The sequence below is a fragment of the Aphis gossypii genome, chromosome 2 (assembly GCF_020184175.1).
Source record: "Aphis gossypii isolate Hap1 chromosome 2, ASM2018417v2, whole genome shotgun sequence".
NCBI classification, from domain to species: domain Eukaryota; kingdom Metazoa; phylum Arthropoda; class Insecta; order Hemiptera; family Aphididae; genus Aphis; species Aphis gossypii.
Genome location: NC_065531.1, coordinates 4,894,282 through 4,921,891, shown reverse-complemented (window position 1 = coordinate 4,921,891; position 27,610 = coordinate 4,894,282). Strand labels below are relative to the sequence as shown.

The window sequence follows — 27,610 nt, the reverse complement described above, 5'->3', positions numbered from 1 at the left end:
TGTAATATTTACACATCAAAATTCGAACGAGTACTTCCTGAATTAGGTAATAAGCCATAAGGGTAGTTGCATGATAAATTATAAGTCTTAAAAACACTGGGGTTAAGATTATGATCTTAAAATTATTAAAGTTATACTTATGTAATATTTTTAATATTATTTAATTACTTATAAATCTATATGAGTATAAAATTAAGTACTAAAATAAATATCTATATTACGTAAATTTATAACTGTCTTAAATAATAATTAAGTTTATAACTAGACCATAACTTACCCGTTTATTCAAAGTATAATGAAATTATTGCATTTATTTAAATGCATTAGTATTTTCACAATAATCATGTACTTGACTATTTTTAGGAAAAAAAATATTTATTCATACCGTTAGAGGAAACTCCTTAAATGGAAAATAAATCAAAGAATTTGAAAATGGTCTTTAAGTAATAGTGTAATACATCAAAATTATAATTTTAATAGAATAATAAGTAGGTATCTCGTACATTTTTTTCACATTTTCGACATTTCGTGTAGTACATTCACTATTTCAGATTTCGTACGCAATACGTCTGCTAATATTATAATATTCATCATATAGTATGTAAATAATATGTGTGATATAATAATATCATCATATCTACATGCATTCAAGCGGTTTTGCGGCAAACTTGCGGTTCACTCGCCACCGATCACGCGTGAATTTGCAACGCGATTGAAATCAATAATAATTATTAGAAGGGTTTTCACCGATTGAGTCATAATTTTAATATTAGCACTCGCGAATCTTATTCCTAACCTTGACCGGACCGGAAAACGGACGATAATAATAATGATAATAAATAATGGTAGGTACATAATATTATTTAATACATCGCGTATTTATGTATTATTTTATTGTGCCGAACATAACTTCACGTACGAGTTACTCGAAACTATTAATTTTAAAACGAAAAAATAATAATTACGCACTACGGGCTACGGAATTGTGTACACACTGTTGTCTCGGTATGTTATAAGAACGCAACGCATGATGATAAATAAATAATATTTATTTATGGATTTGAAAAAAAAAATGGTTTCGATAAGCATCGTGCGATGATTGCATCCGTCGTGTTTTATCTCGTACCTTAAGATTATCGTTGTTGGGTTTTTCGCCGACGAACTCAAAAAGGAAAAACCAAATTTCGTAATATCTATGACGGTGATATTATAAGGATAGCGACATTATAAAAGCCAAAGATTCGCTAAAAGTTATTTAGTCATTCGTGTAAAATCAACGCGTTTCTGAGTGTTATTATATATTTTTATCATCGTATTATATAGACTATCTACCACCTACCATTATTATAGTACATCCGGAGACTCGCACCCACGCAATTCATCACCTAATGATGGCAGACCCAATTATTATCTACACGTTTGTGTCTCATTTTTTTTCGTCGAAGTTCTAACAATTATTCTCCTTAATATACTTTATTCCAAGAGGTAATAGCAAATATGCAATCTATAATTTATCTTTAAAGTAAAATTTAAAAACGATTTTATTAACGACTAGAGCTGTCACTCGTCGTGAACTCTCACAAATGAGTAAACCTGCTATAAAAGTAACAACATATTTGAAATAAGTGTAATAAAATATACCGTGGCTAACTATAAACATTAAATTATGGAGGAAAGGTGTGCTTAAGTGGCGCTCCCGCAACGGATATTTGACTGGCAAACCGGTAGTCGAAATTCGGGTATCAAAATAGTTATTGTTACAACAAATTCGTTTCGTGTTTTGAAGTTAACGATTTAGGAAACAAACTTTTGAAAAATTAAACTGCAGTGGAGATTATAACTATCTCGTGAAAACATACTATATCACATAAATAATATTATAAAACACTAACCCAACTTTTTGTTTTCGTTTCCAGGCGTAAATAAGTATATATAAGTAATTGAATATAACGACTTCAGCAGCCCACGATTCACATCCAAAATGAGCAGCGGTTGCAACTGTCCGGTAACCCAACCGGGACCGACTTTGGCCAGCACGTGTGGCGGGTCAGCGTTCATGTTGTTCATGGGCCTATTGGAGGTGTTCATCAGATCGCAGTGCGACATCGAAGACCCGTGCGGTCGGCCGGCTAACAGGGCGTTGCCGGACACAGAGTACGACTTCATCGTCGTCGGCGGCGGAACGGCGGGCAGCGTGGTGGCTAGTAGACTTAGCGAGGTGATCATTATAATCTATTCGTAATGTTGTTTTACTTGTTGATAACCCCGGGGGATGACGAGTCACAGTTCAACTGTCTCAAACTTTTTCTTGATCTAAATCTTGAAATTTATTTGAACTTTTTAAGAGTTTTTTTTTATGTAGGTACCTATTTAAAATCTTTAATAAGTCAATGCGTTCATAAACTATGATTAAAGATCAAATAACAAGAGGATGGAAAACTTGTCCAATGCAGATAGAATTTACATTTTCAATCAAGTTTCCGTTTTAAAATAAATAATGTATCCATCAATATTCACCTAATAGAAGGAAATAACTATAGCTGTGTACAGTGTACACTGTAATAAAAATAAAAAATTTACTAATCTACTCTCACATAGAAACATTGTGAATATAATTTTAAATTAATAATTTATATATTTATTAAAGTTTGAGAGTTCAATGACATTTCATCTCTTTGTTTGTAACATACCATTGTTGTATAATCGTAAATAAGCCGATTAAATATGCGATTTTGTTTTTATGTAATTCAAAATAAAATGGGTGAAATTTTCGAGCCTTTATTAAGTTCGAAAATCACACTGTACACTGCAATTCAGAGCTTAAATATTAATTTTATAATCAAATGTGTTACTCAAGTCGTCTCTACAGTTGATTAAAAAAAATCTGTATATATCGTACGTTTCACTATAGAAAATATCAACCGTTTTTATATTGTGTAAATCAAACTCCGATAGTACCTCGCACTTTTTTAAGCACAATTATATGTTTTTCGAGATTTTAATAGTTTTTCATGACATTTTCAGGTACCACAGTGGAAAGTTCTTTTGATTGAAGCGGGTGGCGATGAACCCACCGGCACACAAGTTCCTTCAATGTTTCTAAATTTTTTGGGTTCGTCAATCGATTGGGGTTATAACACGGAGCCCGAAGAAATGGCATGTTTAAGTAGTCCAGAGAGAAGATGCAACTGGCCTAGAGGAAAGGTAACGTACAAACGAATTCATATTATTGTGTTGTTACAAATTGATTTTGTCGAACACGAAAGTTCTGGGATTTAATAGTTTTGAAGATCAATTGAAGAGATGGTGTGTTTTTAAAGGCGTGAAATTAACGTGAGGAGCACATCTTTCTTTTTTTTTAAAAAAAATAGTTACATAGGCATAAACTATAGCAGTCTTACGTTATTATATAAAACAAATCGTAATTTATAATATGTTTTTAACGAGGGATAGTTTCAAAATCGGCGCTGACCCGTGACGAAAATCAAGATCAACTATACCTATATAGTTTTCTACTTAACAAACTATCGCGTAATCGAACTATTATATGTTATTTTATAACTAAATATAAAATAATATAATAACCTTCTTAATTAATGAACAAATTATAATCACACTTATATATATGCTTAGATTGTGGGTTAAATTAGTTTAAATTAAACTCGGCATAATATGTGCAATTATGCTCGATGGTTTCCTGATATATCGTAACAAAACCAGAATAACTGAAATATGCGGATGAATGAAATAATTTCTCATGGAATTACAGTAAACCCATATCAATTATAATAATATATAGGTTAATAAAATAAATTACTGTTTAAATAGGCGTCTATTAATTATATACACATTTTTAATCATATAGTTCAGTGATATCGATAATGTATGTTTATGTTTCAATTATAATAATATTAATAAAACACAATTACTTGCGGCGGTAGTCGGCAAGTCGGTGTTAATATTATAATATACAATGTAAAATGCGTATAACAAACAAATAAGAGATTAATTATTTGCCTATTAAAAATTTATTTAGCAAATAATTTCATCATAAAATCAATAAATATTTTTTAAACACACAAACACACACATATATAATATATATATATATTATATATGTAACAGTAAGTCTTTTAAAATTATTACGATAAAAATACTAAAATATATTGTTGTTGATATAATTAACTAAAATTATACAAAAAAGCATTCTTAAAACCGTTGATGATTTTCGATTTCAAAAAATCACAATAAATAGTTTAATAGAATACATCATTTTATTTTTATATGATCATTTAATTAAAAAATATAAAATATTTTTTGATGTTTAAGTTTATAAGTTATTATTGTTTAATCTTAAAATTGTGTGTTGAGTTGTTTCTGATACATATTGCATTTGACGATGTAAATTAATTGATCGTATAAAACTTTTAATCTCCAATTATTTAAGTATACTAAGTATAGTATTGATGATAAATAAACTAATTTTATTTCATTAACTATGTGTATTACTTGATGTGCCATTGCGTCTACTAAGAACGAAACGTACTCGTGTGTTATTATTAACTTAAAATTATAATTTTTAACTGATGACTTGTTCATAATATATTAAAAATATCGAGCTTTTAATTTTCGGACATTAATTTATATTTTCCATATGTCCTAAGCGCTTTAAAAAAAGGTTGTTCGTGTAATATTTTAAAATGAAAAATATTGTAATGCGAATTACAAGTAGTTATACGAAGGTCACGAGAACATATTTATGTATAGAATGTATTTCTATAAAAATATAATTCATTTTTTAATGTAATTAAAATATTATTTATTTCTTCATTTTAATGCAATATTAAAGTATTACACCATTAATAAAGTCGTCCAAAGGAAACGGATTTTCGTGAAAGTGTCGCAATTACGAGTACTTCAAATCCTTGACTTTTATATTTTTTTTTATAAACAATATATATATATATTACCTTTTTAATAAATTTAATGAACGGATATTATATCGTTAGCCTTCGTAGAATCGTAATATATTTTTAGTATTCTGTCCATAGAATTCTAAGATTTTCCCTATACGACTTATTTGTGTTCGATGAGACTGGAGTCACGACGTCAGCTATTGGTTTTTATTCAAACATATTCAGGTCAGGTCAGGTTTTCGAACTATAGGATCATTGGGCCATAAACCGGCCGAGGTTGTGTGGTTTTCTGCGGATTCGTGTTAGCAAGTATAATTTTTATCAAACCACTGCGATGTTTGGTTTCGTGACAGAAAAAAATTTAATGAAAACCGTAAACATGTAAAATTGGATCGAAGATCGTTCACAATTTGATTGTTTATTTTTTCGGTTAATTTTTCTACCTAAACCGACCATGAATTAGTAAGTCGTGAGAAGTTTATCGATTTGTAAACAATTTTTTAAATGCGTTTAAAATTCATATAAACAATCGCTATACCATCCCGAGTACCCAATGATTATAGCAATTTCGCTATAAAAACCTTATAACACTACTTAATTAGTTAGTTGAAATATTTAAAATAAAATTTGGATTTAGTTATTCAAACTGTATCGTTGTAATTGAAATAGATACATATATACAAAATACCTAATTATATTATATTTATAAATCATATTATGCTATGACTATATTGTTGTTATGCATTAAAATACTTTATTATTTTAATAGTATTATCTATCATTAGTAAAAAATATCTAGTTTTCAAACTTCAATTGCTTTCGAACCGCTTAAAAGCGTCGTTATTAATCAGTAGATACAAAATACTAATATGAGTTTTATTTTGTTATTTATGATGTCTATGGTTTATTATTGTATATCAACCGTAAAACATAAATGAAAATGATAACTGTTCTATAAAAGATTAAACAATGATGAAAACTGTGATTAAAATACAATTTATTAATTTTTGACAATTAACAGTTTTTTTACACAGCACAACAAAACTATTAATTATAATAAACGGAAAATTGATTAATTTTATTATAAAAACTTCATACGTATAGATATTGTGTTAACAGTTTTAATACCAACGATTCTACGATGGTACACAGTATTATATAAATACGTTGCTATTTACTTTCAAAATTTATTCATTCTATATTATTATGAAAAAAAATACTTTCAAAATAATGTTACTATTTACTTTAAACTCATAAGTTATATTGATGTTTTTGTAAATACATAAATATTACCTACTGTGCATAATTAATTATTATTCAATGCTTTACGACTCTAAGAATCTAAGCACTTTCATACTATTAAAATTAATTAATATTTCACATTTACGGTAATAATTGAATCCGCATGTTTCAAGACAGAATGTGGTTTATTATATAAACATTAACATATAAGAAAAATAATAATGATTTAAAATAGGAACGTGATTGTATGTTCGATAAGTTCCATTAGAAAACACGAAAGCTTGGCTTGAAATATTTCTCATTTATTATCGGTACCCAATGCATATTACAAGTAGAATCAATCATAAAATATATCATGCACCGATGGCGAAACATTTGTGGGCTTCCAAAACTTCATGGTCTTAAATGTTTCTTTTGCTGTTGTACAAAATTAATTTACGTCGATACGACCCAACCAGGTGAAACAATGTTCTATGTCTTTTGTTTTATTTTGTGTAAGTACAATAAATAGTACGGATATTTCAAGCGAAATTCATGGTCGGATAAAAACGCGAAAATATTATTCTGCGAATTTATTAAACAATTTGTTAACCTAAATAATAGATATATGTATAGGTACACTTAGTTCCTTGTTTAATATTATCCAAGTTAATTAAACCGCAAGCACTGTGCAGTTATAATATTATGTAAGACGTATAAATAGAACAAAATATCGTTTTATTGTGCACAATCGAAATCATTGAACGTCTTAATTGTTATTATTGTTGTAATTAATTAATTTTAATAGTTTTGTCGAAAGTCTGTGTGTGTGTGTAATGTGTATGGAGTATAATATGACTATGCGGCGAGAGTTTAAGTAAGGATCCAATTATGTGCTTTTTTTACTGGAAGAAATCAATGTTAATAAACTTAAAATGTTTTCTAAGATCTGCTTCAAAAGTTGAATAAGTTATTTACGAATTCTAAAATCTTTATGTTGGTATGTCAGAGGTCTATATATTTTTGGTTAACTGAATTTTTTTTAACGTTCCAATGAAGTCTGCTTATCCATTACTATTGATGAAAATTTAAATTATTAAACGATACCTTAAGGCTTTATGGCTTATTATTATAAGAATATAATAAAAAAATGATTTTGTTTTTTAATTTGTGAATTTCATTGAACCAGATCGAATATCTATAGTCTGCACCAAATAATTAAAAAACGTCTTACGGTGCAGAATTTAATTTTAGAATGGGAAACAAATAGTATAACAATTTACTAGGTACCTCAGTAGCGGCTCGTGAGTTAATATTCTGGGGAGACTTAAAATTATATAACATAAACTACGTACAACAACGAACAAGAAAAACCCTATTATTGAAAATCTAATAATATTATAGTATTACATATTTAGTTAATATTTTTAAGTTTAATTTGATTTTTTTGTTCGTAAGTTAAAGTATTAAAACCACTAATTAATAATATGTCTATTATATTGTATTTTTGCATTTTTAAAATAATTAGAAATATAACAAATATCAAATAGAAGATAGTATAAAACCCTGTAGTAAACGGGTTATAGTTATTAAATCATAAAAATGCATTAAATTATGACAGCGGTCAGCGACTAAGAACGGCGCGCGGTACGGCAATTATTGTCGTGAACCCAGTCTCAATAGAGTCTATAATACGCAGCTTATTCTCCCTGCCCCCTCCGGCCCTCCAACGAACCGGCCATACCATTTTACATGTTATGATTGAAACTGTCGGGCGGCAGTTTCACTGTAAAGGCGACCGTCACCGTCATCGATAAAACTAAAATAGCATTTCTATTAAAATAACTATTTAAAGGTTTTAGATTTGGTTGCTTTCAATTTATAATATTAAACAAAGAAAACGATATAAATTATATAATATTATATTTTCAATTCGAATAAAAATATTTTTATGCATTATTATTTTAATTAATTATTATTTACAAGTAACTGGGTTTTTTTAAGGGGGAGACTCAGTCTCAAAGTCTCCCCTGACGAGCCGCCCCTGCCTATGTATAGGTATATACAATAAATCATGTATTGCTATTTGGTGTTAAAAAAAAATATCATATCTCTAATTCAAAGCTAAAGTACCGGGTTGTAAAATCCAATTTATGAAATCGCAATATCCAATGCAATAAACATCGTTAACAAAATAAATCATATTATAATATGATTATTATTAAAACGTCTGACTAGATTATAGATGTAGACCATACTTGGCGGGTACAATAAAGTGCTTTGTTACGGAGGTACCTTCACCATTAAAATAGATAAGTATCTATTAGCTTAACCGACAAAAAATAATATTAACGATAATAATATTTGTAACACGTTTTTTTCTCTCATTACAATATGCACACTATATTTTCCATTCGCACATCATTCTTCTTCCGTTTCGCCCACACGCTTGTGCCACCGCCTCGATAAATATATATATATATATATTTATATTTTTTTCATCGGCTCGACAATAGTGTTTACGATAATAAAAAATAATACCTACTATATTATAATATCGGTCTATAATACGTACATGGAACGCGCCGTAAATAAATAATGTAAATTACAATTAAGATTTTTGCGTCTGCGTTTCTTTCAGTAATAACGGCAACAAAAACAATAATAATATTTTACATAGGTATTATATGTTTCTGTGCTTGTGCGTTATACAAAATATATCGTCACGAATCCATTATAATATTAAATTTTATTCCGACTTAATTTTTTTTTATTAATTTTGCTTTTCACGTGACTCTGTGGGCAGGTAACGACGATATTATTATAACAAACCCTTGATGAAATTTTTTTTATAGTCCGTAGACCATTCTACTCGCATAGTCATATATGGTTTAATATAATGTTACATACTCAGGGGCGCCCGGAGAGAGGGGCCAGTGGGTGCCATTGCACCCACTGAGATTTTTTAATATACAAAAAAATAATTATATTATATTATAAAATATTCAATTTTTTTCTGATTTTTTTTCTAAAAACCAATAATCACGTAAGGTAAATTTTCACAGAATAATATTATGTCCTTATGTCTTATGACGATATTTAGTATATTCTTATACACTGTGTCACTGTGTATGGTATAATTATTATTATATCTACTATCTAGACTATATATTTATATTTAGATGTCAGAACAAAATATACGGGAATTACCCGAAAACAAGTAACACTCTCCTCTACTATTTGATTCATAATTTTCATAATTTTTTGCATTAAATTTTGAGTTATGTTTATATAATAAAGTAAATATATGTTAAATATATAACATGCATTTCAATTTGCACCCACTGAGCTGATTTTCTGCGGGCGCCCCTGTACATACTCACTCGATCGGGCGAGCATAGGTTCACAAAACAGTAATAATAATACGTCATATATACAAACACTCTAGGCGGAAATACGGGCAGTCACTGCAGTTCATTACGAGTGTGTTATAAAAATTAATCGTCATCCCAACACGAGAAAGCCTCGTCGTGTAACTCACCCGCTGGCCAATATTACGCGTTTGTGGTTACAACGATGGCGATGATAATATTATTAAATGTGTTTCGGCAACCGCTTCGGGTCTGGTTTTCCAACGAGACATTGCGCCTACCGGTGAAATAATATATCGTTGTGAAAAAGATTTCCAAAAAATTTTACTCGATTAAGAAGAAAACGATTGATGTATTATCAACGCACAGTATAAACCCATTTGGTCTATTAACTTGAAATTTTGTACATAGATTTTATATACTATGGTTTTGGCAAGCATTAATAATTTTTAGAACTCATAATACCACTCCCATAGGTGATATAATATTATTACTCATTATCCTTAGCACATAAAGTTTAACAATACAGAAATTTCTCGTTCGAATTTCGAATTGGATGCATCAAAATATCTTACCGTAAACGGTGATTGTTGTTATAAAAACAAGTTTATATAGTCACTGCACGTGAGTATATTTGGTGAATCATTCTGCACAATACACAATATTATATTATTATACCACAACAGTATTATAATACGCGGACAAACCTGTAACTGCTGGACCACTGGACCAGTAGAAACAGTAGCTCCGTCATCGTTGTGAGATGATCGCGATTTCTTAATTCGTCATTAACGAACAGCCGCGGTTCGAGCGATTTCGCGTCATTGCAGATCGTATTCGCGTCATCGGTACCGATTTCCCTTGACGCCACTTCTGTGGGCCGTGCCGATAATATCACGTCGACCAGCAGATCGTTATTGATTTACCGCAGTTTCGTGTATGAATTATGCTTAAGAAGAATATTCATTAATAGTGTACACTATTATCATTGCACGACTGACAATAGGTAGCGACCGCGTTTCATATTTCGATATCTGTGTGGCAAAGCGAGCGACGATTTAACGCCCTCTGGGTAGGAACTAAATACGAAGCGTCAACCGTCCTCTCGTTTTTTCACGGTGATTTCAATAGCGACTTTCGTGACGTTATATACAATACATGTATGTGTTTCGATGGAATAAATCGATTTTCTACTGCGACACGATGGCGACCGACGGGAGTAGACGTAAAAATATATCATACAGTTTACACAAGACCCGATGGCCGATGATGACGATGATTTTAGGATCGACGCCGATCGGCTAATTACTTTTCCTCTTTAGCTCGTGGTACACGTTTCAACTCGCAACAACCGTAGTGTGAGAAAACGTTCGCCACTTTTGTTTCGCACTAATTATAATGTATAATATTACCACCGATCATCGCCCAGTTTCAAAATTATAACATCATCATCGATCGGGTTTTGAATAATTCTCACACGACGACGCATTCGAGGATCGACCCAAAAATTTCGGTCCGCACTCTTCACGGATCCAACGTTATGGAAGATAGATAATAATTATAATAATAAACTTTTACACGCGTACTACTCCATTTTATGCTTTATAGAAACATCACTAAATAATTATATTATGTTATACTTCAAACATTTCGCCCGACTTCTTTGTTCGTAGAGACATTCGTATTTGTTTTTTTTTTTACTTTCTTTATTTTTTACTATTTTAAATCACCATAATATATATTTTAGATTCTAAACAATGAGTTAACTGTATCGATTTTGCAAACTGCTTCGATTATCATCTTGGAAAAAAGTTTCTGGTAGAAAATTGGATTTGTTTGCACCTACTTTGGCGGGTCAAATATAAAAATTGCTCAGTTCTCTTCAAATAATCGATGGGTAAAAAATATGAACATTAGTAAAAATGAATATAATATATAGAATAATTGTTCGGTAATATTGATACCAAAATGTTTGACTGTTTCAACTTAGAATTGTGTTTCATCAAATACAATAATTTATCGTTTAATGCAAATTTACACGTCATCCGTCACTGGTCAGTGACCCAATCAATTACTATTACACTTGACACCTATTTTACAGAAGAGCGGTTACCTATTTTATGCCTTTTTTATCTTCACTTTTAGAAAGTATACTGATAATTTATTGTATAAAAATCAAATTTCGATTGAGGAGTTTATTAGTTATACGTATTTTAACTTAAAATGAGCTGGATGGAAATCATATTATAGTACTCCGTTGATCGCTAATCAATACTTTAAATAAAATTATAACTAATTAGATCCTAATCCTAAATTAAATTTCTATGTATTTTTAATTCTGAGAGAAATATTCTATTTAAAATGTACATTATTTGAAAAAGTAAAACCTAATATTTATGATGATAAAAATTGAAAAAAATAATTTATTAAATGTTTTTTTTTTAAATAATGAATGTTCTAATACAAAATAAAAAAATAATAGCAACCCTGTACATAACAATTATACTATGAGCTACACTGCTACATCAATAATTATTCATTGGCAGTATTTGCGTACAACAGTTGATATTTGATTATTATTGTGAGGTGCTTTGCAAAGACGACCTTCATTATCTAAATTCATGTCGCAGACAAATTTTTTTCCATATATATGTTAATGGTTACTCGTAGAAAATTGTGAAAAAAAAATGTTTATATTCATTATTCAATAATAATTATTGTTGGTGTTTACACAAGAACGCGTCACCGTAAAATTTGGTTTTAGATTTTAGACGATGTTTTATAATACACCGATAATGACACAAATTACGTAACAATAATATAGCGATGAGCTCTATGAATGTCATTTTTTTTTTATGAAAATCTGTTAACGGATAAGTATATATGACTTTTATTTATATTAAGACAACTATTGAAATGTATATAAAATGTTAGATAACCCACTTATTGAACACAAGTCTCTCAAATCTGTACCAATTACTATAAATATTTGTTAGCAATTATAATATATATTTTTAACAAGTTAAAAAACAAGTTTCAATGTCTTTTCGTTTCAGAATTTTTTGTTATCTCTACTCGTTGAAAAATTGTTACCTTGGTGGCGTGTACCTAAGTAAACAATCTAAATAAGTTTCACATTTTGACAATCTTTTCGTTATTTAAATTAAAAATGATATTAATAATTGTGACCACAACTTGTTTTGACTCGTTGTTATATTTAGTTTCAGGGACGGTGTTAGTATATTATTTGCTATGTATATATAACTAAAATAGATATTTTGACAAGAATCGAAATTTATTTTTATCCGTAATCAACACTTTTAAATAGGTCATAATTAGTATCACATATATATGGACGGTTTTGGTGAGAAAGGGGATAAGTCACTCAAAGCAAAAACTTGTTGTTATAAATAATATTGTTATTAATGTGATGTGATCGACGATCGTCTTCACAGGCACAATAAGAATAGATGTAAATTCATATTTTTTCGAATTTATTTGACATAATTATTATTAGTGTAGTTGTGTAATCATTTTAATTAAATTAATACAAATTGATATTTGAAAGAGATGACTTCTAAAAGATCTAAACTACTTCTAACATTGGCAAAAAGTAAGTACTTGTTTATTTTAATAATACAACTAATATTAAAACAAACATACTACTTGTTACATACTTAAAGTAAAATAATGTAATGAATAATAACATTTTGTAGTAAGTAAATCAATTAGCCATCATAGATTGTAGTCAACAGAAAATGTTGGCTAGTTTACAGATTTAGCAAGAAATCAAATAGAATTATTAAAGATGTTTACATTACATTTTTTACTATATTATTTAAAGTTATTTTATTATATTATTACATAATCTGTAGACATTGATTAACTATGAATTTTTAAATTCAAATATCTAGATTTTAATGATGCCAAGCAACAGTCAACATCAACCATCACCAAATTACCATTGCGACGCAATTTGATGCATTCATTTAATGCTGCTTTAAATTCTGATATAAATGTAAGATTTTATTTTCTATGAATACTTCTAATTATTATACTTTATGTATAACTAAGTACTTAATCATAATTCAATTTTTTTTTACTAGGACCAAAATAACCAGCATAACGAGTCAAACGACAATATGGAAATTGAAAATCATACTGATGTCAATGAAATTAGTTGTGTAAATTCAAAAATGAATGTTCAAGTCAGTAAATATTCACAACTATTTAAACTTATAGTAAAACAATTATTTTATTTAATTGTTAAAATATATTAATTAAATTAATAATTAATTTTAGCAATGGGTAAATCAGTGTAACTTTTTTGATGCCAACGAACACAAAAATAATAGTGTAAATATGATAACATTAAATGGTGAAGATTTTGAAATAATAGTACAAGAGACACCTGACTATGATAATGATGTTAGTGTAGTATTAGAAACACCTGAGCATGTTTTTGAACCAGGTATTAATTATTTATACTTAGTAGTTGTATTTATGTACAAATAATTATGAAACTTAATGAATTTAAATGTATAGAAATGTGTCTTCTTTGAAAATCCAAATTTTTCTTCTCTATTAATAATATAAAACTACCATTACCAATCTACTTTATTATTAGTTTTAATTATCTTACAATATTTTTGAAGATTTATCCATACTGTTAAATTACTTTTGATTTGTATGTTACCATAGTGTTAAGTTAAAATTTATTTTTTTTCCAAGACAGTTAATTTATTTTTGTTCATCTCCCTTACAATACCCTGCCCCCTCCATGCAAAAATAAAAAAAACAAAAATTATAAGCTTTAAGACAATTTATTTTTATTAATTAATTTTATAATAATTCTAGTTTTGTGTAACTATATGTAGGTATAATTTACTTAATAATATAATTAATACCTAATGTCCTAATAATAATCATTATACACTATAATATTATATTAATACACACACCTATTAATAAATAATATAATTTACTTAATTATTACTAATTCAATTTACTCTTGAACCTGATAAATATAGTGATTTACATAGGTATATCAAATATTTTATTCTGATTTTATGTCTTAGATTTTGCTATGAATATAGAAAATGTTGAAAATGTTGAAAGTCTTGGAATAATTGACAATATTGAAAATGATGGTAATGTTGAAAATGTTGAAAGTCTTGGAATAATTGAAAATATTGAAAGTGATGGGAATGTTGAAAATGTTAGTCATAGCAGAAAAAATAAAATCAGCAAAAAGGGAGATACCAGACTTTATAGACAAAACAGGAAAGAAAAAAGAAATTGTGGGGAGCAATATGTTACTAATAAAGGAAAGCTAGTTAATGGTCGTGTATCTAGACCTTTAACTGACTATAGACTAAGATGTAAGACTAAAATTAATTGGGATTTACAACAAACATTGTTCAATATTTACTGGTCGATGAAATCATATGATAGGCGGATAACATATATATCTAATCTCATAAGACCAACTAAAAAAGCAGTTACTAGAAAGAGAAGAGACACTCCAGAAAAGCAAAAAAATAGACAAATGACATATCAATATCATGTTCCAAAGGACAATGAAATGGTTATTATTTGCAAGTTATGTTTCTTAAACATATTTGGTGAAACTCCAAAATTCATTCAAAAAATTTGTACACAAAAACTTTTATCTCCTGCTCAAAAAATGTCTCCAGATAAGAGAGGAAAAAATACACCAAAAAATAAGAAAAGTCCACAAACTGTTAAATCTATTTTAAATCATATTAATCTGCTTCCATCTTATGAAAGCCATTACTGCAGGAAAGAGACTGTAAAAAAATATTTACCTCCTTATTTTACTATGCAATTGGCATATGATGATTATAAAAAAACTACAAATGAGTCAGTCAGTCGTTGGTTGTATGAAAAACATTTTAAAAAATCTGGTTTGAAAATAAAAAATCCAAAAAAGGACACTTGTTCCCAATGTGACAGCTTAAATATACAAATTGTCAACAATAGGTGCACAAATGAACAAAAGGCTGAATTGATTATTAAAAGAAGTAAGCACCACGTAGAAGCAGAAGATGCATATGAATCAAAAAGGAAAGACTCTAGTTTAGTAACTGATGATATATGTGTGATAGAATTTGATCTTCAACAATGCCTTCCAACTCCCAACTTGGAATCATCAGTGGCCTTCTACAAAAGACAGTTATGGACATTTAATCTTACAGTACATAATGTTTTAACGTCACATGCATATTGTTATATTTGGAATGAAACAATTGCTAAAAGAGGTGCCAACGATATTGGGTCTTGTGTATTCCATTACTTATCAAATCTTCCACCAAATATATCTCATGTTATAATGTACAGTGACTGCTGTCCAGGCCAAAATAAAAATACTATATTTATGGCTATGTGCTTGGCTTTTTTGGAACAGCAAGATAAAATACAAATTATAGACCACAAATTCATGGTACCAGGGCACACGCGAATGGAGTGCGACTCTGACCATGCACGTATAGAAAAAGCTAAGAAACGTTTCTCTGCTCCTATCAACCATCCTCATGATTGGGCACAATTGATTCGTTATGCTGGGAAAGATAAATTTAGTGTCATTGAAACAGATCAAACTCATTTTCTAGATTTCAATAGCTTATTAAAATCAAAATATCAATTTAAAAAAAAAATGTTGTTGGGCAGTTGTTTTTGTTCAGAGATGCCAAGTGGTTCAGATATAAAAAGTGTAATAAAGATTTGGTATACTACAAAACTTCATTGAAAGAAGATGCAGAATTTGAATGTTTAAGTTTATCTCGAAGAAATGCTATTTCCAACCCATTACCAACCATACCCAAAGCTTATAATAATGATTTACCTGTAACACTTGAAAAAAAAAAGGATTTACTATCATTATTACAATTCATTCCTGAATTGTATCATGATTTTTATAAACAATTAAAAACCAAGGAGAATTTAAATGATCCTATTGTGTCGGATGAAGACGACGAGTAAGATATTAATTACCTAATGTGTTTATCATTTTTTATTAATTGTTTTTATTTCAATTTTCTATAAACTATTATTATTATGTTATGATTATGTTCCTAAAGTAAGGATATCAATAAATCATTAAAGTTTTATTTTTTAATACTCTTAAAATATTAGATAGTTATAAATACCTATTATGTAATTATAATGTTACATATTTCACTATAATAAATATTATGTTTTTACTTTTTATCAATTGTTTTACTTTTTATTTAATGTTATTCCTGAAGTAAGGATCTCACTAAGTTGTATAAGCTTTATTTTGTAATGCTTTAAGAAATGTTTAAAATAATAATATGTTTTTACTTCTATCTTAATATTAATAATAATAATATCTTATTATTAATATCTTAATATTAACATTTAATATTTTTTTTATTAGCTATATTTTATTAATGAACTCAACATTTATTTTCCTGAGAAAAGAATTTCTATTGGTTTGTATTCAATATTATTTTGAAATATGAGTTAGTAATATTTTAAAATAACAATATATTATTCATTTTTATTTTTTTGTTACTTATGCCCTTTCTCACAAATAGTATTGAAATTTATTTGTGATAAAAGTATTAAGTCAAATGTGATAAAAGACATAAGTCAATATATTTTAAAATATCTAGTGCAATTGGACATAAGTCATCTTTAAACACCTGTTTAATAATTTATACTTATATTTATCATTTTATGTGTGAAAAAGTGCATATAAAAATTATAAAAATAGTTATTGTAAATATAATTATTTCACAGTATAAGTTATTAAGTTTTTTTTGTCTCCTGGAAAATCGTATAATTTGATTTGTACCCTTTCTCATCAAAACCGTCCATATATATATATATATATATTATATATACAACTAGCTGCATCTGTAGAAAAAATTCTACCTCTTATATATCTCAAACTGTGTGTTAAATTTGTTGGATTTCTGTCTATCTGTTAGTTTGTCCTTTATGCATTCCTAAACGGCTGGACTAATTGCGACAAAATTTGGTACAGAGATACATTAGACTTATGGGCAGAAAATAACCTAAGTTAAAAAGTAATAGGCCCAACACTGAGGGCCGGTATTTCATATATGACTTAAGCTATAGCTTTACTAAACGTAAGTGTAGTTGTTAAGTGTAGTTTAATTTGTATTCCGTATATCAATTAGTTTAAGTGTAACCCTTAACAAAGCTATAGTTTTTCAATTTTCTTCCATGATTTTACATAGATGTTACAAAAATAAATTATAAAATTCGAGAATCGTGAGCAGAACCTTGCCAACGCGCCACAATATCCAAAAACTTCATATCTGAGCCACATATAGCTTGAACATTAATAGAAAAAAATTGTTTCCTATTTCTGTAAGTTTCAGCATTATTTCCCCCTGTAATAAATACAACAAAATAATTATACTTGTTATATTACACAAGAAGCATGGACATAAAACTTCTAAAATTTACAAATAATTTCAAAAATTAAATTATTATCTTAAATTTTAAAAAGTTAATGCGTAAAAGGCATAATATAACTATTCAACTGAATAAATGGTTTCTTTTACATAAAGTTTGATTGATTGGCTAATTCAGGGGGGTTATTATTCACTATTATACTTGACCAAAAACAAAAAATACTATTCAATTTCATTATTACAATATTGTTAATGAGACTTGAAATATTCTGCAGGTTGCATATTTTTTTTTTGATTTCCCTTGTATTATATTCTTTGAAAATTAACATTTCTATTATATACCTACCTAATATGTATAAACTCGTACCTGGTGATTGGATCTTCACATGAGAACAATCCAACGCTCCAATGACCTTTGGAAACCTTGCTATTTTATAGAATCCTTGCTGCAAATTATTGAGCCCTTCAACATCATTAGGAAATGTTAAAAATTTAGACCTCAACATAGCAATGGCTTTTAAAACTTTCCAAACAAATTTTCCAGCTGTAGATTTATGAATCCCAATAAAGTCTCCAACAGTGATCAACATATTTCCTGATGCTAAAAATCGTAATGTTAATAACATCATTTGCTCAGGAGTAATGGCATGATTTCTAAAAATTAAAAATAGTCTTTGTAAGATATACCTAAATAAATTTCCCTTTATATTAAGTTTTTAATTTCGTTTAATTTTAACATACCTGTTGGTAGGAGATTGGATTTTATCCACAATTAATGCCAATATTACATTCACAACACGTTTTGATAAACGAAACCGATTATAAAATTCAATCTCATCCCAAGTACTGAAATGATCTAATCGGTTTCTATAAATTCGCTTTTTTCTTGGGCGATTCAATCGTTCAATAAAGTTAACAATATCTTCATCGTCACTTGACAGTGATGAATCCGATGTATAAATTATAATTTCATTCATTTTGAAAACTACAAGTACAACACAATTACTTAATTTAACTTGAATAGCTATAAAATATAGATTTGAAAACTATTTTTACTTATAAAATCGCACAACGCAATGATAATCAATCAGAAAATATAACATAAATGACAGATAAACTTCACATTAGGTATGGTTTAGTTTAAGTAAAGCTTTTAGTACGTTAAGTGTTACTTAAGTGTTAAAAGTATAATGAAATTCGAATATATTAATTTAAGCTTAGCTTATGGTTAAGTTATAGCTTAAGTGGAATATGAAATACCGGCCCTGAGAAGTGTTCAAACAGAGATTTTAAAATGTACGATGTACCTACATTTTTGCTTATAGATGTTTAGGCATAATTATTTCCATAGCATTATAAACAAAGGACAGACAAACAGATTATTATTATTGAAACTAATAGCAACCATTTATTTATAAACAAAAATTTTCATTGTAAATCTCAAAATTTCTGTCGATTTTATTCTCTTCCTACCCTTTAAAATATAAATTTCTAAAAATCCTTTTTTAGTGCGCCTATACATAGTAATAAATACATTTACTAAAAATATCGGTTCAGTAGTTTTAGCTGCACGTTGATTCCACCCTTCATTTATATATGAAGATAAAAAGAATTTTCAAATAATAAAATTGCGCTAGTAAATATTTAGGTATGCGTTATCGTTATAATAGATAGGTATATTCGTGATCTCGAGTATTTTATTCGTGTTTGGTCAATGATGTCATAAATGTTGAAGCAATTACATTTTTAGTGCTTGGCAAATACCCATTATTATATTATACCATTAGTGGGATGTCTACAGACGTTCAATCAGGACCACGAAAGAGTGTAACTATATTTGTCGTTTTATATAATGCCGTCTAGTTTAATTAACTGCATTTTTGTTACGTGGTGTTATGTTTATGCGAATTAACTTGTATTGTTATCTAGATAGGTATAATATTGTACTCGATTAAATCCTTAACAAATAAGACAGAACTTGGCTGTCGATACAAATTAGAGAAATTTTCACAGATGATAAAACTACCTGTCATAAATTATGTATTATACAAGTTATTAATTTTAAAAAGAGTCATTATAAATCAGTTTGTTGATATTATATCCTTTCAGTCAATTTCGATTCGTCCAGTACGCCGTTCAAAACTCCCGACCAAACTCAAACTTCATTCATTAGTATATGATGTGGCTCTGTCGTTAGAAATATAATAGTATGAATGAATACAAGAAATAAGAATAGAAATTATCATTATACTTTCAACAAGAAAGAAATCAAATACTTATAGTACCTACTCATTAAAATTTTATTTGATTAGAATTCTGATAGCAAAAAATTTTGATCTATTTAAAAATTCCATAACTCTGATTTCGGATAGTTTAATGTTTAAAAAATATTCCTTAGATTACAACAATTATTAAAGTAGAACTATTTATTTAGACAGCAGTAACTGATTTAAATCTATATGATATTACACGTTATATCCTATAAGGTGTATAAGAAAACGTAATAGGTATTCCAGTGATTAAAATATTAAGACAGGTAGTTTTAGTGTCAAGCAAAAGAAGCCAGATGTTATATCTACAATAAGTACAACTAATAAGAGAATTAAAAATAGTTCAATATACCTAAAATACCGTTTTTTATGCCAATTAAGTTATATAATAGCATTCAAATAGGTGTGTATTAATGATACATGTCGTCATAATGTCATATCGATTAGCTTTGATTAAATGATTTAAAATTATACACCTTATACTTATTAATATGAACATTTTAAGTTACATGTATTTTACCTAATACTCTTACTTTTAAATTATAGTAATTACAAATAAATTCAGTTTTTTTGATATCGAATAATGTAACTTAAGTTATTTAAATAATATAAAATAATTTAATAAATATTACATTGACTATCAATGACCATATTTTGTATTCACAACTGTTAATTTTGTGTCAATGAAGTCACTTCGATGGGAAAGTATCGTTGGTAGATGGAGCAGGGATTGCACTTAAATACCCAATTATAAATTTCCAGTTGGAAGGGTCTAAGATGTAAAGTTTACTGTTGAGGTTAAGTTTCGTTATTTTATACTATAAAAGTACACAAAGTGTGTCCACTCTAATTCTGTAATAGTTCAAAATCAAACTTAAATTTTTAGTATTATAAGTTATATATAATGCATGTAAATTGGGCATAGGACGACTGTACGACTACGATTAGAAACGAGGCACGACGCTGCTAACTGTTGTAACTCTGGTCCAAATATATACCCACCTAGGTTTTGGTTAAATCAGAATTGGGCTTACTGCTTCTATTCTACAGTACTTTAATATTTTTATCGTAATATTATTAACGACGGATTTTGTACAGGTGTTGGGCGGTACGAGCGTGATGAACGGCATGATGTACATGCGGGGCAGCCGGCATGACTTTGATAGCTGGGCCAAGATGGGTAACCCGGGCTGGAGCTACCAGGATGTATTACCGTACTTCCTTAAATCCGAAGATAACCATCAGGCAACTATTATGGACGCCGGTTATCACGGAGTCGGTGGTCCACTGCCGGTCGGTCAGTTCCCGTACCACCCACCGCTGTCGCACGCCATCCTGCAGGCCGGTCTGGAGCTCGGATACCAGGTGCGCGACTTGAACGGGGCTCTGCACACGGGTTTTGCTATCGCACAGACCATGTCCAAGAACGGTTCACGGTTCAGCTCAGCTCGGGCGTTCCTACGACCGGCTAAGGATCGGGCTAACTTACACGTGATGCTCAACTCCACTGTGACTCGAGTGCTCATTGATCCCAAGAAGAAGGCGGCATATGGTGTAGAGGTGTATAGCGGGACGGACGGACGGACAATCTCGATCAATGCACGCCACGAAGTGATTGTGTCTGGCGGCGCAGTCGCATCGCCACAGTTGCTGCTGTTGTCGGGCATTGGGCCAAAGGAAGACCTGCGATCCGTCGGTGTACCAGTCGTACATGACTTACCAGGCGTCGGTCGGAACCTCCACAACCACGTGGCTTTCTTCGTCAATTTCCGTATCAACGACACGTCGACGACGCCACTGAACTGGGCCACCGCCATGGAATACTTGCTGTTCCGGGACGGACTTATGTCCGGTACCGGCATATCCGAGGTGACGGCCGTGCTGCCGTCCAAGTACGTTAACCCCGCCGATGACAATCCCGACCTACAGTTCTTCTTCGGTGGTTACTTGGCCGACTGTGCCAAGACCGGTCAGGTAGGTGAGAAGTCGGGCAGTGGTGAAGGCGACGCTAGGCGCGTCGTCAACATGATACCAGCTGTGTTGCATCCCAAGAGCCGCGGCCAACTCAAACTTAAGTCATCTGACCCACTCGCTCACCCGGCAATCTACGCCCGGTACTTAAGCCACCCCGATGACGTGGCTGTTCTAGTGGACGGTATCAAGATCGCGATCAGGATGTCCGAGACTCCAGCTCTCCGCAAGTACGGCATGGAATTGGATCGGACGCCAACGATGGGCTGCGAAGACTTAGAGTTTGGATGCGACGCATACTGGGAGTGCGCGGTCCGTAGGAATACTGGACCGGAAAATCACCAAGCCGGAAGTTGCCGGATGGGTCCGCCCAGCGATCCGGGTGCTGTTGTTGACGCAGAGCTTCGCGTGCACGGTATCGATCGACTGCGAGTGGTCGATGCCTCTGTGATGCCAGCCGTTACGTCTGGAAACACCAACGCTCCGGTGGTGATGATTGCCGAGAAGGCATCGGATATGATCAAGGCCCGGTGGGTGGGCCGAAAGCCGTGGAGCAAGTGGTAAGGAGACCGAATGGCGGCCGAGCGGCGACGTGCTATTTCAATAAACACTATTGGTGCTAGAATTGTTGGAAAATTGCAAAATAATATGAAACACTATAGTTGATATTTAGCTTATACATGGACGCTTAAAACAAATACACTGGCAATTATTTTCGTCTTTGCATTATAGATTAAGAAATATTTATTGTAAAACACCACCAAAATAAGTAAAACACAAGATTTTCAATATTAGTATAATATAATTTAACTGACTGTGGTTGAGGAGTCAATAAAAAATAGTCGTTAATGACCATTGAATTAATTAATAATCCCTGAATATCAAAAATTATGTGTTTTATGTTATAGCATTCTAAACTCTATAAATATTCATATTCGTAATGACAACAAATCGAAATATTATTTATAAATTTCATATTAAACATAATTCTATTCACATTAAATTATTATATTTAATTAGATTTTGAAATTAAAAATATAGGCATATACCTAATATAATATTATATAGTTTTGTGCATATTGATATTTTAAACACATATAATTATATTACTATTGTAAAACTAATCCTAGCAATCTTGTTCTCAGCATTGCATTCGTAAAAAATAATCAGAGTTCGCCCTAATGTTTTGTCTCTGCACTATTTCTCCACCAGAAATCGAGCACTTAATTTATAATAGACAAAATCTTATCACATGCTGACACCTTTATTACCTGTTAAATACTGCACGGCACAACATATTATATTTTTACACGTCGTCCTTATCACAATTTTATTGATTTAGATCACGATCACGGCAACACGTCAATACATATCAAAGTTCCATAAAACATCACCACTAGGTATTTTTTATTTCTTACTATGTATATATTCAAACGACACTTGTTCGCTTTATTACGCCGACGACGGTGATTAAATCACTCTTCAAAGAAGCCACCGGCCAATACTAATATCTGGTTTTGCTTTTTATTTGGTGTTTGTGTATTTTTTTTATTTTGAGAAGACTATTATTATTGTTTTTACAGAAAACAATGCAATTGTACGTCCACGTCCCGCGACCGGCCTTCAAGTCGTCGCCATCAAATATATATACCTAATTAGGTACCTACTATATTATTATGTATATGAGTTAGGGTTACGAGCTCGATATGTTTGTATACGCACTAAAGATAGTACGCAGTTATTTGTTAAGTCCTATTATAATATGCAAAGCACGCTTTTAATAAATTTATATTATTATTATTATTATTATTAATATCATTAATATCATTATTGTATCAGAACGTGTTATAAATTATAATATTACGTAATTTAAGTACCTACTTTAGTTCTTATTAAAATAATATTATAGTTGGTAGGTGAGTAACGTAAAAACTATAATAATGTTATTAAAATATATTAAATGCCATAACGAGAAATTATAGGGCCATTATTATAATATTTAATAATGTTATTAAGAAGCGAATTGGCTAACAAATATTGTAATATTTATGCGTGTGTATATTGTAAAGTATATTTGATACATTATTTTATTATTTTGTTAATAATATCAATACGCTCATACATAAAGCTGCGCGTTGTGTTTTAGTTTTTAGTTTGTCATTGGAAGATGTACAATGATCAGTATTCATTATTTTCACATAGATACCTAAATAATTATAAATGTTATACACGCATGTATAGGGAATGTTTTAGCAATCACTTTGTATAATATGATAAACTATGACAAAATAATTGGTATATTCTACTTTACCGTAGTTAAGTGATATGCACATTTTTTTTTATCATTATTAAAACTTACATTAACCATAAGCATTCAGGCCTAAGAATAGTAATTTAAATAATTTATGCCACATTATACCTATATTAAAAATAATATTATTATTCTATCGTTATATTATATTGTATCAGAATATGCATTTTATTTATCGTGTCGAATAAATATAAGAATGTATTTTAATCTTAATTTAATTCATTCATTAAAAAAAAAAACAAAACAAAACAAAATCAAAAATATACATTTAATTAGACGTATAACATATTATTATATAATAATATTAGTCGTAAGTTTAAATTATGTATAATATTTATAGATTACATGCAAATAAACTATGCAATTTCTAATATTGATATTTTTTATTCTATAGCATGTTTTAGGAATTTTTTTTTTGGATTCTCATCAAAAATGTATACATAGGTAGCCCATATTATATATTTGATCGACACATGTGATAATTTCCCGTGAACGAAACGTGGACAGAAACGATAAGATTTTGATTCCAAAAATACTTAATTGGAATTTTTGTTTCTACTCGCATAATTACAACAACGTAAGCCTACTGTGCCAATAAATTTAAAAAATAATAAAAAAAATTAAGGTACCTACAGTTATTTATTGAAACAGTTCGAATTCAAGTGATTTAAAGTTGTAAATTATCCCAGCAGATTTACATTTACATACAATTATTTAATAAACATTTACTTTTACCACCGGGAACAGATTGTGCAATAGTTATTTCACGCAATGATTGTAGCAGACACTTCTAAATCAATTGTTCAAAAGTATAGAAAATTGATTTCTTGAATTAAGTTGAAAAGTTAGAAGAAATATGAAGTATTGTCCAAATGGTAATCAGCAAATGCATGTTTAATGGAAATCGCACAAAAATATTTCAAAAACAATTTACCACTACAACTATAACTAGAGAAGACAGTTATCCCAATAACAGAAGAAGATATATTAAAAGTGGAGGATTCAGTGTGAAAATTCATTGTAATAGTGTATTTAATGATATATAGTATCAATGGGTAGTATAGTATAATCTAGTTCTTCTAAGATTATTCGACGCTCCTATAAATATTGAACATTGTAGTTCCATTAAAACTATTAAATATCTTAATAAAGGTTCAGATCAGGCGACATTTTCTGTAGAAAACCAAAGTAAAGGTAAAATAATTGCATATTAATCTGGTAGGTATGTTAGTTCTTCAGAAGCTATATTTCGTATTTTTTTTCCTATACATGAGAGATATCCATGTCTTCCATCTATCTTTTCACCTAGAAAATGGTCAGTGAGATTATTTTACAACAGATAATGTTCCTGAAAAGATAAGCAAACTACCGACAACTAATCTTACTGCATTTTTTGAACTTTGTAAAACTGATAGTTTTGCAAAAACTTAATTATACCACGAGGTGACAAAATATACTTACAACAATTCAAATTGCAATAGTAGTAAACGCGGTACACCTGTTGATGGTTATCTGTATATATAAAACAGTAGGCTGATTGACTGATCTATCAACGGACAGCTTAAACTATTGGATGGATCGTGCTAAAATTTGGCATACAGATAGCTATTATGATGTAGGCATTCGTTAAGAAAGAATTTTTGAAAATTCAAATATTAATAAAATAAATAAAATACAATATTAAATAAAAATGATATTTTTTTTACAATATCTTAAACATTTAATAATTATAAAGATAATAAAAAAACATAATGAAAATAACAATAACAAATACCTAATCTTCTTTTCATTTAACTCAGTCTTATGTTTTCTGGCAGACTTATTAATGTTAATTATAACAATATTAACTAAAATGTTACTTACATTTTATTTAGCCTTTTTTAAACTAAATTTTATCAAGTTATAACTTTAAGCTTCTCTTACATCCAATGAATAAGAAAATTTGTATTTAATACATTTCCCCACACCTTCAACTTTAGGATACTTCAAAACTGCTTGAATTTGTTCTAAATTTACTTCAAACACATCATCTTTTACTAATTTAAATATTTGTTTCGTTGTGTCCAATGACTTAAGTCCAGTAACTGTGATAACATTGTCCTTGATATTTTTTATTACAGCAAGATAAACATAAATTGACATCCCACGCTTACCAAATTTAACATTAACTAAAATAAATGTTCCAATTTTTATGTTATCTTTACTTGGTGGCTGATATTCTGGTATACAGTCATCTATCACTTCATATTCTGACTCAGAGTCATTGGTTAGGATTGGAAGATTGCTTACTTCTACCTCTTCATCAGAAATTTCATTATTATTGACACCAAATGTAGCCACTGTTATACTTACTCCTGCTGCTACAGTAATCTTTTTTCTTTTTTTCCTTGCATTTTCATCAGCATTTTGATATCGTTGATTTTTCAAATAATCAGTAACAGTGTCATTAATTAAGATATCTGAATCATTAGTATTTGGTAATTTGTCCATCGCTTTTTGTTTATTCAATGGATAAATGCCTGTTGCTTTAAAAGATGCTTACAAATCATTGGCAATTGATCCACCACCATTATAACTATCCATAGTATCAATTGCTTTTCGTACAAGAGTAGGAAATGATGCTTTTGGAATTGCCTTCATTCTTGTATTTTGGTTTTTCCATTCATTTAATGCATTTCGCCAAGTTTGTTTCAAAGGTCTAAAAAAACCAACATCTAGAGGTTGGGTTAGATGAGTAGAGTTCTTGGGAAGGCAAACAAAGTCAATATCATTTTGTTCGCATTTAACAATTACTTCTTGTTGAATGTGGGATGATAGGTTATCCCTTATTAGAACTTTTCTCCCAGGCTGTCGTTTAGCATATGGTAAAAAAGCAGTTAAGAACCAGTCTTTAAATGTAACGCTATCAATCCATCCATGAGATGAACGATTGTAACGAGATCCTTTAGAGCAACAAGGTTCAGGACAACATGGTGCGCCTTTTGGTCCTCCTTCGGTCCATGGTTGCCACATTTCATTGGCCTTATATATGAAATATGGTGGCAAAAGAATCCCGGTTGCAGAACCACAAACATAATAGATGTAGCTGATTTAGAATGATTTTATACGCGTTCAGGATAAT

General features: G+C 29.7%; 2 protein-coding genes across 3 annotated transcripts in view; both read left to right on the top strand.

Annotated features, from left to right (window-relative positions):
* LOC114129771 (glucose dehydrogenase [FAD, quinone]) overlaps positions 1 to 24,868 on the top strand; it is a 43,581-nt gene extending 18,713 nt beyond the window's left edge. The window contains exons 2-5 of one of the 2 annotated variants that reach the window (XM_027994600.2): positions 1,917 to 2,218; positions 3,025 to 3,204; positions 21,306 to 22,738; positions 23,762 to 24,868. In XM_027994600.2, the coding sequence (XP_027850401.1) occupies positions 1,982 to 2,218; positions 3,025 to 3,204; positions 21,306 to 22,738; position 23,762 (1,851 nt within the window). In that variant the 5' untranslated portion in view covers positions 1,917 to 1,981 and the 3' untranslated portion in view covers positions 23,763 to 24,868. Of the gene's footprint in view, positions 1 to 1,916; positions 2,219 to 3,024; positions 3,205 to 21,305 lie in introns of both variants that reach the window. The other variant, XM_027994599.2, reaches the window with a different exon arrangement.
* On the top strand, positions 6,098 to 16,672 carry LOC114129769 (uncharacterized). Its single transcript, XM_027994597.2, has 5 exons — positions 6,098 to 13,121; positions 13,423 to 13,526; positions 13,615 to 13,716; positions 13,811 to 13,979; positions 14,587 to 16,672. Exons 1-5 carry the CDS (start codon positions 13,079 to 13,081, stop codon positions 16,275 to 16,277), a joined length of 2,109 nt encoding a protein of 702 aa, XP_027850398.2. The 5' UTR covers positions 6,098 to 13,078; the 3' UTR covers positions 16,278 to 16,672.
* Positions 24,869 to 27,610: the final 2,742 nt, after the last annotated feature.